Source organism: Xiphophorus maculatus, chromosome 5 (genome assembly GCF_002775205.1).
Source record: "Xiphophorus maculatus strain JP 163 A chromosome 5, X_maculatus-5.0-male, whole genome shotgun sequence".
In the NCBI taxonomy this organism is placed as follows: Eukaryota; Metazoa; Chordata; class Actinopteri; order Cyprinodontiformes; family Poeciliidae; genus Xiphophorus; species Xiphophorus maculatus.
Genome location: NC_036447.1, coordinates 22,278,496 through 22,299,338, shown reverse-complemented (window position 1 = coordinate 22,299,338; position 20,843 = coordinate 22,278,496). Strand labels below are relative to the sequence as shown.

The window sequence follows — 20,843 nt, the reverse complement described above, 5'->3', positions numbered from 1 at the left end:
TTCGGGATACACTTATCCCTCCGCACGGCGGTCTTAATGTCAACCTTTCTGAGCGAGAGCGTGTGAGATATGAAAAGAGTTTGTGCTGCAGTATGCGAGAGGCACAGCTGAGCGGTCAGCTGGACGCGACGGGAATGGCTGAGCTCGGGGAAAACACACACACACGCTTCCGCCCACACACACCCGGTTACGGCGCTGACATTTTGCAATGCGCTGGCCAGGGGTGGGGTCAGTTGTTGAACATGGTGGAATAATATTTTAGGTTGTGTGTGTGTGGGTGGTTCTAAAAAAAGGGGCGAAAGAGGAGATGATATAAGGAGACAAATGTATTTCGTAAAGTTCCCATGCTTCTCTGTATAGACTTTAAACATCTAGATGATTTGTATGGAGAACCGATACTGACATCATTAAAAATAAAAGCAGCTGAGTGAGCACTTGGCCCAATAAATACATCAATGCACTTGAAATGCACCAATTAATTTAAAATAGAAGAACTTTACAACATGTTTCTTTTTTTACTGACTTCGCCATCCATCCATTAATTTTCTTCCACTTTATTTGGGGTCGGGTCGCTTTTCTTGGTCCAGAAAAGCGATCCAGAAAAGATCCAGTAGCAGCTTCAGAAGGGAGGCCCAGACTTCCCTCTCCCGGGCCACTTGTTCCAGCTCTTCCGAGGGAATCCTGAGGCGTTCCCAGGCCAGCCGAGAGACATAGTCCCTCCAGCGTGTCCTGGGTCTTCCCTGGGGCCTCCTCCCGGTGGGACGTGCCCGGAAAACCTCACCAGGGAGGAGTCCAGGAGGCATCCTGACCAGATGCCCGAGCCACCTCAAATGACTCCTCTCGACGTGAAGGAGCAGCGGCTCTACTCTGAGTCCCTCCCGGATGACTGAGCTTCTTACCCTATCTCTAAGGGAGAGCCCAGCCACCCTACGGAGAAAACCCATTTCGGTCGCTTGTATCCGCGATGTCGTTCTTTCGGTCATGACCCAAAGCTTCTGACCATAGATGAGGGTGGGAACTTAGATCGACCGGTAAATCGAGAGCTTCGCTTTTTGGCTCAGCTCTCTCTTCACCATGAAGGACCGGTACAGCGCCCGCTTGACGGCAGATGCTGCACCAATCCGCCTGTTGACCTCTCGTTCCTTCTTCCCTCATTCGTAAACAAGATCCCGAGATACTTGAACTCTCCACTTGGGGCAGGACATCCCCCCCACCCCCGACCCGGAGAAGGCACTCTACCCTTTTCCGGCTCAAGACCATGGCCTCGGATTTGGAGGCACTGATCCTCATCCCGGCCGCTTCACACTCGGCTGTGAACCGCTCCAGCGAGAGCTGCAGATCATGACCTGATGAAGCCAAAAGGACCACATTATCCACAAAAAGCAGAGATGAGATCCCAAGGCCACCAAAACGGATCCCCTCAACACCTTGGCTGTGTCTAGAAATTCTGTCCATAAAAGAAATGAACAGAATCTGTGACAAATTGCAGCCCTGGCGGAGTCCAACTCTCACCGAAAACGAGCCCTACTTACTGCCGGAAATGTGGACCAGACTCTGACACCGGTCATACAAGGACCTGACAGCCCGTATCAAAGGGCCCGGTACCCCATACTCCCAGAGAACCCCCCACAGGGGCTCCCAGAGGGACACGGTCGAACGCCTTCTCCAAGTCCACAAAACACATGTAGACCAGTTGGGCGAACTCCAGGACCCTGCCGAGGGTGTAGAGCTGGTCCAGTGTTCCACGACCAGGACGAAAACCACACTGCTCTTCCTGACTTACTTCCTGCTCTAACTGACCCTTATTTTAATTTTTAGCTTTTTTTCTTAGTTGTAACAAATTATATTTTTAAGCACATAATTTATTGTTAACCCAGTTCATCCTCCTAATCATATTTAGAACATGCTCGTTTCTTTAACACACTTATCTCATGCCTATCAATCATTCAAATATGTAATAACATCTAAGATGAACCAGTCTTGTTTGCATAGCAGTTGTACACTTCTAATATTCAAATTCAAATTGTAATCGTGGATGTCTTCATAGTTTTCTTTTCCCTTGTTGAATCTAAAACATTTAGGGATAACATTCTCTTAAAGGCAGAAAATAATATTCTGTTTCCTAACATGTTGCCTCCTAGAGAGCTTTTAGCCAAATCTTAATATATGGAGCCACAGAATGACACAAATGTTCCATAAATTATAAAACAATTTGCAAGTGGCAGCTGCAGGTGGCAGCATCTATACGCTGCAAAGTCCAGGGACTGATGTGGCAGCCATCTCTTTCAGAAACATGGAAACAAATATAGCATCCGCGTTTGCAGAACATGAGAGATGCACTTTACATCTCACACGCTCCACACACAACATGCAGAAAAACTCTGCACCAACTGGCCGGTCTGGTGGCGTGGAGGCCTCACGATTTGCTCTTGTTTTGGAGCAAGGACGTGGACACCTGCCAGTCACTGAGGAGACTGTTAACACCTCTCTGCACCGATGTATTTTGGTGTCTGAGCCGACAGCTGGAGCTTGCTCAAAGTTGAGTCACTCAGCAGTGCAATTATTGCAAACCCAGCAGCAAATCTAGAACAAAATGATAAAAAAAAAATTAAAAATCCATGTTTCCTGTCAAACTGAAGACTGTACTTTAGTTATTCCTGCTCCGTTCAGTCCGTTCAGTCCGTTCAGCGTTCTTAAGACTGTAAGACATTTGTTATTAACTATGCAAGAAACTAATGGCTCAATATGAGGAATCGCTCATTATGCTACAGGTGCATTTCAGTAAATTATGATTTTATCAAAAACAATTTCCATAAGTGAAAATCCTTTATGAAGACTCACTTCGCACAGATTGTTTTTTAATGTTGATGTTACAGTCAGTTAAAACCGTCTATTTCAGAAAATGTTGTTATTCAGAAAACCAAAAACATTCATCAATACATAAATTTTGTGACCACTTAATAGCTTATGCAATGATGATGCTATCATCATTGTCACAACTGCATTCAATCATATTAATGGAAAGTTGAATGGAAGGAAACAATGTGCACAAGCAGCAAGTATTATTAGATTCTTGAGAGGATTGTGAAGCAAAGGCCATTTTGTGCATGCAAGAGTATTTAGTCCACAACACTGACATACTTTTAGTACGATGGTATTTGTTTACATGGTTATTTTTTTTTCGGAGAAACTGAAGTTTGGGTTTTATGTAAGTCATGATCATCAAAACCCATTTGAGTGAAAGAAAGAAAGAATGTGTCACCGTCCAATGAATCCTGAAAATAAATGAGACTCAGGTCACTGTTTTATGATTTTATTACAAAAAGCATTTCAATTCAGCTAGGTACGACTTTATATGATCAAAATAAAGAAGACAAAATAAGGATTAGGATTTAATAGATTTTAAAAACCCCATATCAGCTTCCCTGTAGCGCCTTACTTCAGTAGAGGAAGGCAGTAGCGCCCCTCTGTGGTTGGTAAATTAAGTGCAGTAGAAAATGCAGGAAAGTGAATTCAGAGGTTTATTTCTTTTTTTGTTTTGTTTCAACCTTAAATAACCACAAGCAACACACATACTGAATTTAAAAAAACCCAAAACAACAACTTTACCGAGTTTATATATTTGTACCATAAATTTATTATAAAGATCTGAATAGATGAGACAACACTTTAGTTGTCTTTGTAGAGAGAACATTGAGGGAGAGAATATTATAGCCTCTCTGATCAAGAATCCTCATCTGATGACCCCCAACGACTCAAAATTACCCAGCTGAATAATGAAGAAGTGAGAATGATTATCATGCACCAGCTATTGTTTCAGAGTGGGTGTTAGTTTTATTCTGGGTTCACTTCCTGGTGAGTTTCTTTTTCTTTGAAAGAGATCAAAGATGTGGAGCTTTCAGAAACTGTTCTTCACTCTGTGCTGTAAGTTTTTTAAAACTATTTTATATAACATCTTAAATCTATGTCAGGAGGGAGGACATGACAATATGCCAAAGAATGAGAACCCCTGATGCTGTTATCTGACTTTTGATTTCAAAATGTTTTCTTATGTTGTCTTCTCTCTCCAGCAGCTCTGAGCTGTGTGCGCAGCGCTGCAGGTTTGATCCGTGTGTTTGGATATGAAGGTACACACGTGAATATTTCCTGCTCATATCCTCAGGGTTATGAGGCTTATCAAAAGTACCTGTGTAGGAACGACTGCGCGGACAGCGACGTCCTTATTACAACATCACAAGCAAATAAACCCAGACACTCCATCTATGATGACAAAAGTACAAGAATCTTCACAACAACAATTGCTAACCTTCAGTCAGCCGACGCTGGGAAATATTGGTGTGGAGTGACAAGGAATGGAAAAGATCTTTACACCGAGTTAAAACTAGAAACAAAACAAGGTATGTAATTTTTTATTTTTTTACCATTTAAGTTGCTAAATAGTTTTCAAACAGGATTTGTGACTGTGTGAAGGGGCAAGGCTCTAAGTGTTTGCGATATTCAGAACGGGTGGCAGTTGACTAAAATTAACACAATGACAGGATTTCCTCCATGCCTAATGATTAGTTTACCAAACCTTTGCGGTGCTGCTACTTTCAACATTTCAAACAAAGCATTGGGATATAAGTAACATGCAAACATAGAGCGAAAACATACACACCTTACACACAGAAGGGTGTAGCTTCATTTCATACAGAACTGAAAACCTCACTGTTCTTTATGAACTTAGTGAATTGTTTTTAAGATCAACTACTAAGGTAAAAAAAGAAAAAAAAGAATGTTTTTCTTTTGACAATAAAAAATACGCTCCTACAAATAACAAACTGCAAATAAGCAGCTTGGACTACAACGCCCAGAAAAGTATTTCCAAACGCTTTCCAGATTTTATTGTGATTTGAAGTTATAGAGCATCAATAAATATCACATGGATGTAAAGTGGAAGGAAACCAAAATCAGAAATGTTCACGGTTGAAGCTTTTACTTGGCTGAACCTAAACTAAATTCAGCTCTACCATTTGCATTTAGAAGCCAACTGATCAGTGAAACATGCTGACGAGATAAATGTATTTTCAAGTCCTTGATGGAGCTCACATAAGCAAACAACAGTGGGTGCAAAAGCACAAAGTCGTGCAGTTCTCTGCTTGTTGCATGTGTGTGCTAATCTAATAGCTCATGAAACAAAATCACAACATTATTTTCCTGTCTTGTGAAAAGTAGGCTATAGGGTTTAGCGCTTGGTTTTGTTTGGAAATCATCCTATTTCTGCTTACGGTGGTGAGCGACACACCCGTGTGCATTTGCGCGTCGCTCCTCCAGATCGGTCACAGGTCTGAGCCACCTGCATGCAACACTTGCAACACAGTGGAAGGATTTCTGCTGGATTTTATTCAGATTCATAAGGAGCGAGAGACATGCAGTAATAAAATAAAATGCTTAATTAAAAAGCTGATCTATGGCTGTGTCCGCCCAAATGAAGAGATCAGTTGTGCTTTATCTCTGTGGAGTCTGGGGCGAATGAGGGTGGCGCTAAAATGAACTATTTCCTTCTTTTTTTTTAAACTCAGGCGGCCTTTATTTGAGAGTGGTTAGACGGGAAAGTGGGTAACGAAAGATGGGGAAGACATGTGGCAAAGTCATCAGACTGGGACTCGAACCTGTGACGTCCGAGTCGAGGACTAAGGCCTCCTTACATGGGTTGTGCTTTACCTCTGCCCCACCACGGCGCCCCCGAAATATAGCAATTACTTTTAATATTTATTTTTGATTGGCAGTTTTAAAAAGCACAAAGAAAATTAATAGGCACTTTCTCCGACTGCAGCGAGTGATAATAAAGTGAGAAAGCGAAAGCATTAGCTGTTGAAAGAGTCCATGCAATGTGCTATTTATGAAGCCGCTGCTTAACCGCAACATGCGACATCATCTGAGAATGTTTTTACAGACAGTTGCTGCAGCACGGTGAACAACATCCAAGGTAACGAAGGCGGCTCAGTGACCATCAGCTGTCCGTACGACTCTGAGTCTGACGACAAGCTGAAGTTCCTCTGCAGAGGAAACCGGCCCTCCACATGTCGACAGCAGGCAGTGATCACCTCTAGCAACACACAAAATGGACGAATCAAACTCTCTGATGACAGGAAGTCAAGAATATTCACAGTGACCATTTCCAGTCTGACCCTGAAGGATTCTGGGTCGTATCTTTGTGGAGTCCAGAGAAACTCAGGATTTGATGTTTTCTCTGCTGTTGAGCTGGAGGTCAAAGGTGAGAGATCAAATTTATGTACTTATAATGCGTAAGAGTCAAACACTTTTCAAATAAACAGACTTTGAAGAAAAATTTATATTAAAAAAAAGTGTTCATAGGCCCTTAAATAATTTTATTTTGTGTACTTTCCAGAATGGTGCTGTGTGAAGTCAAAGATAATTAGAGAAACTGCAGGACATGAAGTAACCTTGCAGTGCCCTTATCCACCTAATCACCGAAACAACAGGAAGTTCCTCTGCAAAGGAAGTCAACGCAGCAACTGCACAGACATGATGAAGGGTCAAAGCAGGTTCTTAGTGCACAGTGATTCCTCTGAGTCTTTCTCCGTTAAAATCACACACCTGGAAGCAGGAGATAACGGAACCTACTGGTGCCGTTCAGAGCCAGAGTGGAACGTCGGAAATTATACCCAGTTTCATCTGTCTGTAGGTGAGAGGCACACAGGACAAGTAAAGGACAATTTACGTAAATATATCTAGCAAAAGATATATATTTATATCTTTTATTTGAAAAAGTTTTTTAGCAAAAGTGCAAAGCTTCTAAAGTTACTTATTGTATATGTTGATGGATAAAAATGAAACAGATGGGAACAATAATATAAAAAACATAAATTATATGATCGCATTTGAAACAAGACAAGCTAGAAAATAAAAAAAAATAAAAATATGGGGAAAAATTGTTTCGCATTAAAAAATCTGCTTTGCTCCAAATCCATCCAAGTTCCATCATGAACATCGCAAAGAAAATGTAATACTGAGTCGGGCAAGCCTTGTGATTGCTTTTACAATCTGCTGTTTCTTTGACTGCTACAGTAGAAGAAGAACAGAATGTGGCCAAAAAGAAAACGCTTCAGGCGTTGCCAACACAAGACACCACAACGGGTGAGAAAGTCAAAAATAACAGAAACCCAATACCACAAACGAAACTGAAAACAAAATAACTCAGAGCTTTTAACACCTCTACAGAATTCGACTGAATTTGTTTCCACTATTTCACGTGACTCTCGGTTGTTTAGAATCATCTCGTTTCCTGTGGAGGAATATTCAGTTCAAACCATAAATGAGAAAGATATTTTGTGTGTCAGTAACTCTAATTTCACTGAGATGTTTGACTCTGGGCAACACAAATCCAAACCTCTCGTGAGAATTTGTTGGTTTCTTCAACAGTATCTCGGCACCAGAGCAGCAGAGTGACAACTGCCCCGCCGGTCTCTGAGGAACTCATTGAAGGTAAGGCGAGTTTGTATTTTAGTGGAGGTTTTCTTCAGGGTGGAAGCTAAAGGTACGTCTGTTACTTTATAAATGTTCCAGTTAAAACCTAATGTTTTCGATTTTGGTTTTAGTTTGACACTGGTTCTGTGGTTTTGGTTTTAGTTTGATATTGAAAACACTTCTTATGCTTTTTAAGCACAGTGATATTTACATACTCTCCTCTGATGCCTTGCTCATTTTTAGCCACTGTGAGTTAATATCTCAGTCATGCCTTTTCCAGGGAGGAAACACAACACACATTTTTTTCATTGGTTTAAGGTACAAAAATTGAGAGGAGAGGTTTACAGTTTTTTGGATTTTATTTTCCTAATCCACACAGGGTCAAGTTGTTTTCAAGTGTCTCGTTCACAAGTTTTAGTAAGATGGGCGAGAGAGATGGATGGACAGATTGAAGCTTTGTCTGCTGTAATGCAGGTTCTGCTCTGGTTTGGTGAACTATTGGTCGATCTACACTTCAACTCTCACCTGAGATATGAATCAGAACCGATAGCTTGCCACGACAAAACCAGTGAGAATTCTAAGATTTCCAGGGACGTCAATAAAAAGAGGGGAATAAAAGCGAAGACGACACTAATCTCGTTGCCATTTGCAACGAGATTATTGCTCCAAGTTTCAAACGAGTTGTGCTGACAAAGGCTGTTCATTTCCATTACTTTGCATCAGCTCAATCCCCCAGCATTATAAAATTCTGACAAACATTGTATTTTAGACTGTTCTGTAATGGATTTCCAAATTGTAATAGAGCTTATAATAATAAATAAAAGCAACTGATTTATAGTTCTTGTGAACCGCAGTGAATGTTGCTAGGAAGCAACGCAGCTTTGTGTTTAATTTATTGTTTTTCTTTGTTCAGGGTTTCCAGACGTCGCCCTCTATTCACTCGTTGCCATCGTTGGTGGGCTGTTGCTGCTGACTGTCATCCTGGTCACGGTTTTCAAGAGCAAATGTTCCAAAGTACAAGGTGAATTTAGAGCTTCCTCAATTGTCCTCAGTTCGGTGAAATGCATGCGTGCACAGCTGTTTCCTCATGTTTCGTTCTGTTCCAGAAATCGGAGTCGTTGCAGACGGAAAAAAGCTCGACTTCGTGGAAGCGCAGGAAGTGTGTGGCAGAGAAGATGTAAGAAAACTAATGTCCAAAGTTTTGCGGTCAAAGTGTGATCAATCGTACAAATACGTTTACACCACATCTGTAGACGTCAAGGTTTTTACGCTTGTGCACAATAAAGGGTGGGCAATATGAACTTATTGCCCACCAACAGGACAATAACCGTAAACATACAATCAGAGCTACAATGGAGGGGATCAAATCAAGGAATATTTATTAGTTATTATTATTGTCAGTTATTATCAGATAATAATAACTGATAGGATTTCCCAGGAATCCCCTGTATTTTAGCTTCGTCCATCTGTGCCTGAACTCTGACCCGCTTCCCCTTAACCTCCTGCACGAATACATACCCACTGCATAATGCTGCCACTTCCATGTGTCAGTGTGGGGAACTGTGTTTTTAGGGTGATCTACAGGGTTAGAACATTTTATAAAGCCCAAAGAAGTTTTACTTCAGTCTCGTCTGACCAAAGATACATAATTTGCAAAAAACATGAACCAGTTTTAGACATTTTGTTCCAAAATGTCTAAAAATCCCCTCCAATCAGCTTTATATGAATATGCTGTACATTTTTCACAATATTCTAATTCTTTGAGATGTTGAATTTTGGATTTTCATCAGCTACAGCCTATAATAGACAACATTTACAAGAAATAAAGGCTTAAAATATTTCGCGGTATGAGTAATTAAGCTGTATGACTTTCACTTTCTGCAATGAGTGGTTAAAAAAATATTGAACTTTTTCACATTATTCAAATGTTTTCAGATGAAAGGAAACTGAGGAAAAAACTCGAAGCATTACCATTTTTTGCACATCACGTCCATCGGTGTATTTCAAAGCGTCTTTATAAAATCCTCTTTGTTGCATCATGTACTGATGAAATGTGATCTGCTGTTTCTTTCAGGTGTATCAGAATCATGACTCTATGGTGATGAGATCACAGCAGATGGCCTCGAGGCAACAACATGCCACCTATCACGCCAATGATGTGGACGAAGATGAACGCGACTACGAAAACGTCACAGCAGCTGAGGACATCTACTGCAACGAGGGTTTCCATAAATTTAAGTGATGGAGAGCAGGTTTAGCGCTTAACTAATACCCAGAAAGTTGATTTTAATTTGTGGCTTCTCTGAAAATAATCAGAAAATAATATTTTCTTCTCTGAAAATATTGCAATTGTTATCCAGAATTAATTTTTCTGTGTCTCAAAATTTACAAAAAGTATTTTTAGTTTAAATTTGTGTTGCTTTAGTGTTTCTTTTTCACTGCACACATTTGCGTGGCTTGAATTTATCGAAACAATCGTATTATTATCCATACAAAAAAAGCTACATATTGCCCACATGTAAATAAAAACATATACAAATACACAAGTAGAGATGAAAGGAACACATATCTTATTGACAGTTATATTTCATATGTTTATTATGTTTAAATGTATTATTCTGTATTAGTGACTGTTTACCATCTTTGTCATTCAATCATTTGTTTTATGCTGCATAAACGTGACACAAAAGTAAATCACAGGTTTCACATGGAATTTTTGAACTGAAAACGTGACAAAGGAATAGGAACCAAAAAAAAAATCCTGCATATTAATTTAAGTAGTGAATATGTCTTTTTATTTTTCTTAAATGGATTTGTTTCTCTTAAGAACAAATCTATTGAAGCTCAACTATCGCTGATGACAAGCGAAAGATAAAAACATGCAAATATTGATGATCCCTCCAAGAATAAAATACTTTTAGTTGCGTTTAACTTCCTTCATGAAGACAGAAGCAGAAGTTGTTCCTCTTTTCTGAAAAAATGTTTTATGAGAATCATTTTGCTGACATAGATGGAACTGGTATCAAAATAGAGTTTATTATTTGGTCATTTTATGACTCAGTTTGTATATTTTTTTTAAAAAAAATCCATCTTGGTATGTCATGTGCCAGGGTACCAAGATGTGTGTGTTTTTTTTTTTGTTAAGTAATTTCTGGCAACTTACTATTTTTTGAGAATGAAAACCTTACGGTTAAGAATAGCTTAATAGGAACTATTCGGTGTGGAGAGGCAATCAGCTGACTGTGGAAAGGAATCAGAAATGTTTTTAGTTAGCATCAGAGGGAAGGTCATATTATCCTGTAGATTTGAATGAACAATCACAATCTGTTGAAAATATATTCAGAAAGGCATTTCTACACTTGAACTGATAAGTAAATAAATAAAATAGTATCTGAATCAGATAATAAGTATCTGAAAGTCGCGTCTTTGGTAAACAGGAGAAATATCCAGCACAGGCCTTGCAGGACCTGAGAGATGCATTGTTTTCAGCTAATGGCTCTTTGGAGCCCAAACATTATGTTCTCTTTGTCCCGCTCTTCTCCTGGCATTCTTGAAGAAACAGGTCACTAATTACCACTGATGTTCCACCCCACAGGCCCGGCGGCAGTCAGCCGGGCCCCCCTGGACTGGAAGCTGTTTGCTGTTTTTACCTCAGAGTGACCAACTCTCTGTTATTCCTATTAAGATTTGATACAGTATAGGGGCTTCCGCACTTCCAGTATCTGTGCCTTCTGTCACTTTTTTCAGCAATTAAAACTGTTTAATCCATTGTTAACATGTCGTAACCTGTTTTTCCCAAACTAACCGACTGAGTTGATTAATGCTGTTGGATACAGGTAATGTTAGCTAAAAGGTGACTAGCTAATGCAACAAGCGCCTTAAGCTTGTTAACAAGTAGCCCATAGGCTACTGGTGTTATGTTCAAAAGTAGGTAGTGCTGGTTACATACACTTGAGTAAGTTTTTTTGGAAAAAAGGTTAAAAAAGAGTAGTTTTACTGAACAGTACCTTTTTCTTTGACTTGAGTAATATTATTATTGCTACGTAGATTCATTCCCCCCCTTATCCCCAACTGCCATGTGTCCGATTGACCCATTGACCTGCATGTGACAGTATCTGGGGTAGCAGTTTAAACTCTTCTGGAGGCTTGGCTCGTCATGGATTAATAGGTCAGCTTTAAAATTAATACTCAAGCAAAAAATATCATTAAAAAATGGGCTCTAAAATTTTAATCAACTTAAAAGCGTGAAAAGCAAGTGAAGCGTAAATGCAGACATTACAAAAGCGTTCAGAAAAGCCAGAGACCCATTTATCATTACAGCCTCGCCTTCAGGGACGGGTTGAAAAACTTTGAATGTGTTGCGGTGAGCAGAAAGTAGACAGAAACAGTCAGGCCCCTAACAGGATACTTGGTAACAGCAGAGAGGGTCATGGCTGTTGTGTTGTTGTTGGCTTGTATTGTAGTCCAGACCCACTTCCTCCCCGCCCCTCGACCTCCAGACAGAGCGCCTCCTCACCCACCAGCCATTAGCAAATCCATCAAACTCCGTCGATCCCCAGAGCAAAAACAAGCATTAATGCAGATAAATCCTCTGCAACAAGCTGACTGCTGAGGTTACGGCTGTGAAGGTGAGCTGCTTTATTGGGTAAAGATGTTTATTATTAGTTGGACTTTCTTCACACAAGATTTTGTCATTAAGTTTGAAACAATAATTTTGCTGCAAACCTATAGTGACATTTTGTTTTTGTTTTTTTGTTTTGGTGAAATACTGATAATTCAGAACTTATTGTTTGAAACGTTCAGGTACAACGACAGAGTTACCTGCTTCAGTATTTCCGGTGTCATTAATAGGCTCGTTAATTTCAGCCGATAGTAAAAATAATAAATAAATCTTTTTTTTTTAAATACCGTGGTGGCCACTAGATGGTGCTGTTGCTCTAGCTTGCCACCTGTGGATTCTTCACGTCTAACAGTTGAAAGAGTGAAAACTACTCAATCTCTTGTTGAAATAACTCTGAAAAAGTTAAATATATTCAAACTCTGAAGTAAAATCAAATAGACTCGGCACAGCTGTTGATTTAAATCTGCCAAATTTGCTCTGAATGTTTTGTTTACTGCATTAACACACTGTTTCCTCACAATATTTCTCAAAGCTGTTTGTCCTGGTTTTTGCTTTAGTTTTATGAACGATGTGGAACATTCAAAACCTGCAGCTCATGTTGTGCAGTAAGTTATAAAAATTTGATTTTGAGAACATTTTCTTGCCGGATGTTGATTTCTCTTCTTGTAACAAGTTTCTTTAAAACAAATAATCTTTATTTCTACCAGGTGATTAAAAAATTAGAAAAAGAACAAGCTTTTCATTGCATTTATTTCATGGGAATAGATCTGAAAATGATACTATTTGTATACGATTATACACAGTGTTAAAGAGAAAAGAATACATGCAAACTTGGTTAATGTTGTCTTCTCTCTGCAGCAGCTCTGAGTTGTGTGAGCAGCGCTGCAGGTTTGATCTCTGTGTTTGGATATGAGGGGAGCGATGTGACGGTTTCCTGTCCATATGATCCAGGATATGAGAGATACCAGAAGTACCTGTGTAAGAACAGCTGTAGTTACAGTGATTTTCTTATCAAATCATCGCAGGGAAATAAAACCAAATACTCCGTTTACGATGACAAAAGAACAAGAGTCGTCGCAGTGACCATCTCTGATCTTCATTTTGGTGATGCTGGGGAATATTGGTGTGGAGTGACCAGAGTAGGAAAAGATATCTACACTGAAGTAAAGCTGGAAGTAAAAGCAGGTAAATAATCAAACTCTTAATCCTCAGAATAATAAAGTATGAGCTTAATGGTAGATGCAGAGGAAAAAGCTGAATCCAGGGAGGTCGGTGTGTGTCAAGGTGGATGGTGGAAACTAGGGAATGATAAATTTTGGTTACGTTTCCACTAGTTTTATTTCTATATTGTAAGGGTTGTCCTTCAAAATAAGAAAAAGCAACAAGTAATAGGCAGAAGAACGAGAAGTAAGAAAAAAAACCTATGAATGATTCACGTTGATTCCTTTTTTTGTTTAAATAATTCATTGATCAGAATTATCTTTGCCGAACTTAAACAAGAACATGACTACAACACCAACTAAAATATAGACGTAAAGTGTTTTTGATTGAATAAAGCATGAAGATGGTGACTGGGGAGTGTTACACTTAAATTAAATCATGAGATTTCAATAGAAAATTCACATAGACTAGAAGAGAATAAGATTGATACGACTGAACACAGATTACCTAAAACAGAACATCAAAAAAATTACCTCATATTGTTTAAAGGACATTTTTAAACTTGTCTTCATCAAATTTTTAAATGTCTTAGTATTAGATTAGAAGTCAGTTTTAGTTCAAATGCAAACAACAATACAATAAAAGGTTTGTACTTTTGGTTTGATGTTATATTAATTCAGTATTTAATTATTAAAAACTTTAACATATGATATGAAAATTCTACTACTTCTGGCCTGGACACGTACGTCAAAGTTTTCAAAGATTTCTACATTTCTGTCTCCTTGCTTCATTGAATTGCATTTTTCTGTAACTTTTGCTGTAGGAAACAGTTTTGTCTTTCTATCAGACAGATGCTGCAACACGGTGAATAAAACCCAAAGTATTGAGGAAGGTTCAGTGACCATCAGCTGTCCGTACGACTCTCAGTCTGTCGACAAGCTGAAGTTCCTCTGCAGAGGAAACCGGCCCTCCACATGTCGACAGCAGGCAGTGATCACCTCTAGCAACACACAAAATGGACGATTCAGACTCTCTGATGACAGGAAGTCAAGAATATTCACAGTGACCATTTCCAGTCTGACCCTGAAGGATTCTGGGTCGTATCTTTGTGGAGTCCAGAGAAACTCAGGATTTGATGATTTCTCTGCTGTTGAGCTGGAGGTCAAAGGTGAGAGATGAAACCTTTACCTCAAATTCTTTAAAGTGGAACATTTCTTAATGAAAGATTCTGGGGAAAAATTACAAAAAATAGCCTATGGGTGACAAATATAACAACAAAAAATAGATTAGCTTGATAACAAAAATTTAAAGATGTCATACATTATGATGTACTTTATAGATCCACTAATAATAGTTTTGTATCTAAAATCAATCAATCAATCAATCAAATCAATCAAATTTTATTTGTATAGCACATTTCAGCAGCAAGGCATTTCAAAGTGCTTTACATCATTACAAACACAGAATCACAATGCAATATAGAATCAATCATTAAGTCAAGTTACATCAATAAATTTGTAATTGATTACATTTCAAATACAATTCTAAACATATGACTGGTACTTTTAGTGTCATTCTTTGTGGAAATACAGTGCAAATATTGCAGGAATTTTTGAAATACGTCTATACCCTGCATTTGTTATTATGTCTGTTTTTAAAAACATTAACTGAGTTATTTAACCAAAGTTATTAAGAGTTATTTTGGAAGGTCCAAAGAGCAACATGTGGCTCTAGGGCTGGAGGTTGAGGATCCTTGATTTTGGGCTATTATGCGTATTCTACATTCAGCCTGCTGGCAGAAAACAGTCCCCACAACTTCTAGCGCGGCATATGAAAAAAATATTTACACGAGTTTACCAAACATTGATGCCACGGATGTCCTTGGCTGATTGCTGTAGACCTTGATGCTGCAGCACGAGCTGCGTTTTTATTTCTTTCTTCTTTTTTTGTGACATATTTGGCCTCATTTTACTGCTTGGTTGTCACAGAAAAAGGAGAACGAAATGCAAGTGGAGAAAAAAAGCTTGAGGATCTGCCACCAAGCCTCACGACAGAAGGTGAGAGAGACCAGGCCACACACACATGAAACAGAGAAAGCGGTTTCACTAGGCCTCCCTGTTGCAACAGGAATGCTACGTTTAGCAAATGACACGTATGACCAATGTGTTGAATTGCAAAAATGTGATTCAAGTAATTTGGTAACTACTCTGCTGTAAACCTTTAACCACTTGTGAATGAGCGGTTGAGGACGATTGTCTTTCCAGATGTCTTACTGTTGCCCGGCAACCACAAAGCATGTGCCTTTTACTCCTTCAAGGCTCAAATCGAAACTGAAACAGAAAATGAGTCTGTGAATTGTTAGTGAGTCATGCATGATGGTTGTGGAGATGTTAGACCTTCTTCAATTGGCTGGAGTTTAGTGATTCTATAGTTGCTCCCAAACAGTTTTCTATCTTGTCGCAGACGGTGAGGTTTTGAAAAAACATTTGTTTCTGTGTGCAAAACATGAGGAAACGGGGGAGAGAGGGACATCAAATCCTGTTTCCAAAGGAGCGGGTTGCTTTTACTGTGCTCCTGGTTTGAAACTGTGTATGTGTATTGACATTTTTTATATTTATTTTTTTTCCTCTTTGTTTTTCTATTTTAAAAGATCATCTGAGCATCTATGGAAATTTAAATGCTCAGAGTTCAATTAATCTGAATGTGCTGAGATGTTTGGCTACTGAAGACGAAAGATCACAGTAAAAAAAAAACCAATATGTTAAAATTCAGGGTTTTTTTTCTCTAACAGTGTATGAGCACCAGAGCAGCACAGTGAAAACTATCATTACTACCACACCACCAGCATCAGAGGAACAGGCTAAAGGTACAGTGTGTGTTAATGTCTGAATGTGTACAGATTTGATATATTGAGAGACTGCATGAACAAAACTGTGCATGCTCGCCAATTATCATCTGAATATTAAAGTCAAGGGTTTTTGAGATTGCTGCTGGCTTTTTGCGTTTCATATTTCAGGAAGTGAATATGAATAAAATTGATATCAGAAAACTTTAAAAAGTTGCTAGTTTAATCACCACAAGTGTTACAAGTGTGTAATATTTACTGCTAGAATTATATTTCTATTTTATATACATCTATAAGCTACACAATCTGTAGCTACACAACAGTGATTGTGTTCATCTATAATAAACACAATCTGCCAGTGTTTATTACCATTGGCAGATTTTGATTTTAAAGCTATTTTCTAACAATCACAAAATTAGCTGCCGACAAGAAATGAAACAATGTAAACTGTGTCAGATTTGAACTAAATAATTTAGATGCTTTAATTTACATTCAAATAAACACACCACGTGGGAAACCTTTACTCTTCTCAATAATAAGGTTGAAAACCTTTAGCATTGTAGCAGCCAAGCTGACCTTAAAGTTGCTGACCAGCTTTTTATATGTTTCCACTGGACTTTTGATGAGCTCCATCTCTTTGGAAATCCTCCTTGCCATCATCCTAATTGTAAATTGAGACTCCAATTTCTCCATGGCACTATTACTTCTTCTTCTAAGAAGAAGCACACTTCTAAACTTTAACTATTTTCTTTAGACCTGAATCTTAAATCTACCAGGAGTATGAATCATTTTGGGCTTTACTTTAACTGTAAAAACATGTAATCTACACTGACATTTTCTTTTCTTTTTTCTGGCAGTGCATTATCATCCAAGCACCACAATGAAAACTACAACACCACTGGTTTCTGAGGAACTGACTGGAGGTCCTCTATGTATTTATCTAAACATACAGACAGATTTGGTATTTAGCTATTAAGATAGAAAACAATCTTTTAAAGTAAAAATATAAAAAATCATCTTAATGTTTTCTCTCTCCAGCACCTATGAGCAGCGCTGCAGGTTCGATCCAGGTGTTTGGATATGAGGGCGGAGACGTGAACGTTTCCTGCCCCTACGATCGGGGATTCGAGGGTCGTCAGAAATACCTGTGTAACAACGACTGTCGTTACGCTGATGTTCTTATAACAACATCACAAGGAAGTAGTGGAAAATACTCCATTCACGATGATAAAACAACCAGAGTCTTCACAGTAATCATCTCTGACCTTCATCTTGGTGACGCTGGGAAATACTGGTGTGGAGTGACAATAATAGGAAGAGATATCAACACTGAAAGAAAGCTGGAAGTAAAACCAGGTAAATATTGAAGTCGGTGTTTCAAACATGTCAGTAAAGATTAGGACAAGACAAGCTATGACCATTTATATATGTACTTATTGACTAATACAGGTTAAATAATGTTTTATTAGTTATTTATTTAAGTTATAACTAGGCATGATCCACACATTGACTGTTCTTCAATTAGTGCTTGATACTAGTAAATAAATAGTGATGAATAAATTGGAATAAATTACAGCAAACAAAGATAACATTATTCCTTGAGGGCATTTTTGTTTCTTTCAATTAAGCATTGTTTTTTTACTCAAAGATGTTATTTTACATTGTTGTTCATCTTAATGTCAGACAGATGTTGCGACAAAGTGAATAAAATCCAAAGTATTGAGGAAGGTTCAGTGACCATCAGCTGTCCGTACGACTCTCAGTCTGTCGACAAGCTGAAGTTCCTCTGCAGAGGAAACCGGCCCTCCACATGTCGACAGCAGGCAGTGATCACCTCTAGCAACACACAAAATGGACGATTCAGACTCTCTGATGACAGGAAGTCAAGAATATTCACAGTGACCATTTCCAGTCTGACCCTGAAGGATTCTGGGTCGTATCTTTGTGGAGTCCAGAGAAACTCAGGATTTGATGATTTTTCTGCTGTTGAGCTAGAGGTCAAAGGTGAGAAGCCAAGCAGGCCTCCTTTGATTTTTTGTGATCTCAGCCTGTTTTCTCTAAAAAAAACCCATATGTTGCTGTTTTTGTTCAGCAGAGTCGTGCTGCGCTAAGTCAAAAAACATGAGTGGAGTAATGGAGCGTAGTGTAACCTTCCAGTGCCCTTATGCACCCCAGCATCCCAATGACACAATGTTCCTCTGCAAGGGAGACAGAGCCAGCAACTGCACAGACATGATGGATGAAAGTAGGTTTATTCTGAGCGATGTTTCCTCCAGCTCTTTCTCTGTGACGGTCACAAAGCTGGAAGCAGGAGATGCTGGAACGTACTGGTGTGGCTCAGGCCCAGAGGCGAGTGATGGAAACTACACCCGCTTTCATCTTTCTGTAGGTGAGAGAGACGCAGAGGTAAAAACTACCTCAGTTTTCAGTGCAGTTTTGTACATCAGGTGTCGAGGTCACAAGGTTAAAACTGGGACCAAAATTCAGCATGAGTGGGATTGAAGTACTCTTGGGTTCACACAAACTTACAGAATAAGTGAATCCCCACTGTTTGCCAGCTTTATCACCAACTGCATGAGATCATGCTGGACTATTTTGGTGTTGCTGTGTTTGCTACGCAAGCTGAGAGCAGATGCTTTCCGTATGAAAACAGAAAAATAAGTTACACTTATACACTAGAGAAAACCATTGAGGAAAAGCATATACTGAAAACGTCCACTTTTGGCTTCAGTAGTTTGTTTACATGTTGAAGGATTTTTTTTGCCAATTACAAGGCATTTATTTTGCTGTTCAAGGTTAGAATCTGGAGACAGATTGATTGGTTAATGTCAAATGAGAAGAGCCTAAACCAAAACTTCTGCTCATTATGATCCTTTTACAGTTGAAGGGTCTGATTAATTTTTCAAAGTAGGTTTATTCTGTTAAAAGGTTAGCAACCTGCAGAAGATAACTCTTATAAATCCAGGTAGTTTGGTTCTGTAGAGGATGAAGCCAACCTTTTCTCTGAACTTGGTCCATGTCAAAGGAGGCAATACCCTTTGTCAGTGTCTCTGGAGTTTATGTGAAGGTGTTTTTTTGTGTTTTTTTTCTTCTAAAGCCGATGTCTACTCATGACTACATGTTCATGTCTATCAACCTGGATTTATGCCTATAAACCTTAATTATCTCACTTCAAATACTCTAAGTAATTATTTTAATGTGTTTGACCAATAGTGTTGTATGTGCATACATGTTTAATTTCTTTTTTTCTGTTCATGGCAGATGCGACTCTCCACCAACTTTCAGATCCAGCTATCTATGCCCTGTTTGCTTTAGCTGCTGGGCTGCTGCTGATGGTGACATTCGTCCTAGTTAAAGTTTACAAGAATAAATGTCACAAAACATTGAAAGGTGAGCTTGTTTTCGTCTTCAACATGAGCAATAAGAGGTGTATAAATAAATTCAATAAATTATGCTTTAATTTTTTTCCAGAAAGAGAAGTTTCCAGATGAAGAATCTAAACGTCATTTTGCAGATGTTTTAGAGGACGTCTAAAACATCTGCAGACCAAAGCTTCGTCTGCAGGGGCTATGGGATCATATGAAATAATGTTCACTGGACTATTTAAACCTAAATGAATGCAATTCATTATTTAAGTACTCAGATAAAATTTTTAGGTCTTATTTTAGAACAATTTTCATTCAAAAAGTGTGTTTGTGAGAGAAAAAAACAAAGGAAAATAAATACAAATAGTTGAACCAGCAAAATAAAAATAATTATCTCACAATGTCAAACTATGTACAACTGAGGAAATGCACTTGCATGTGTAATAATGAATAAAACATGACAGGTATAAACAGTGTAAAAATGTCTAAACTCTAAACTGCACACCTAAACGATAGAATAAAGTTTAAGAATAAACTGGAACTTTGAATTAAAATGTATTCATGAAGATGGCTCAGTGTCCAGTGATGACAGGAAGGCAACAATATTCACTGTGACATTTTCCAATCTGACTCTGAAGGATTCTGGGTCATTTTTTTTGAAGCATGGCACTATGGGACATACTGCAACGTTCCAGTGTCATTGTCCACCTCATCATCGTAACAATATGATGTTCCTCTGCAAAGGAGACCAGAGCAGCATTTCTTATAAGGGTATGTTCACACTGCACGATGTTCAGAGCACGGTGATACAAATGTAGACTAAAAGGAATAATACTGTAGTTTACTGATGTGGAAAATTACAATTATGTCACACCTGCTAGTTGTATTGCTATATGTTTATTCTAAGTTCTGTATATTCCCACCAAGTTAAAGCTGTTTGGGTTACATGCACAGGGTTGGACGTTGTTTTTCTCAGCTGCATGGGAACCAGTCTGATTCCCATGCTTTGGTTCCCTTATTCCTTTGTACAAAACTCATGTGTCGTCTCTGCCTGGCAGAGCTTTCCGTTTCAGACTTGCTTCATTATTGACTGTCCTGTGAGCTCTCTGAGTTGTGCACAATTCATGAATAAACCTGATTGAGTGATTTTACCTGAACAGTGCATTAAATCGTTTTTTCCACCACATTTACAAAGCTGGAAATCTAACAACCAAAATGGATGTATGGTTTTTATTTTTTGCATTGTATACTCACATTTTCTTAGATTTGGCATGTTGCTTGTTGCAGAGAAAGAAAAACAGAATGCTACGTCAGAAAGGCCCAAAATGGAAGGTCAGATGGGGAAATGAAACTGGATTGGTGGCAGTGTTTACAGAAACAC

General features: G+C 38.7%; 1 protein-coding gene across 1 annotated transcript; it reads left to right on the top strand.

Moving 5' to 3' along the window:
* Window positions 1–1,737: 1,737 nt before the first annotated feature.
* Window positions 1,738–20,613, top strand: LOC102228426. Its single transcript, XM_023334364.1, has 19 exons — window positions 1,738–3,924; window positions 4,071–4,397; window positions 5,936–6,256; window positions 6,392–6,688; window positions 7,072–7,140; window positions 7,426–7,488; window positions 8,384–8,491; window positions 8,577–8,647; window positions 9,545–9,708; window positions 12,933–13,276; window positions 14,100–14,420; window positions 15,241–15,309; window positions 16,044–16,118; window positions 16,955–17,029; window positions 17,136–17,453; window positions 17,781–18,101; window positions 18,190–18,486; window positions 19,359–19,487; window positions 19,569–20,613. The coding sequence occupies exons 1-19, from the start codon at window positions 3,888–3,890 to the stop codon at window positions 19,586–19,588; spliced, it is 3,426 nt and encodes a 1,141-aa protein (XP_023190132.1). The 5' UTR covers window positions 1,738–3,887; the 3' UTR covers window positions 19,589–20,613.
* Window positions 20,614–20,843: the final 230 nt, after the last annotated feature.

Coding starts and splice junctions, on each gene's coding strand:
- LOC102228426 (XM_023334364.1), top strand. CDS start 3,888: ATGTGGAGCTTTCAGAAACTGTTCTTCACTCTGTGCT. Junction 4,398..5,935: donor AAAACTAGAAACAAAACAAG/GTATGTAATTTT, acceptor ATGTTTTTACAG/ACAGTTGCTGCAGCACGGTG. Junction 7,489..8,383: donor CTCTGAGGAACTCATTGAAG/GTAAGGCGAGTT, acceptor TTCTTTGTTCAG/GGTTTCCAGACGTCGCCCTC.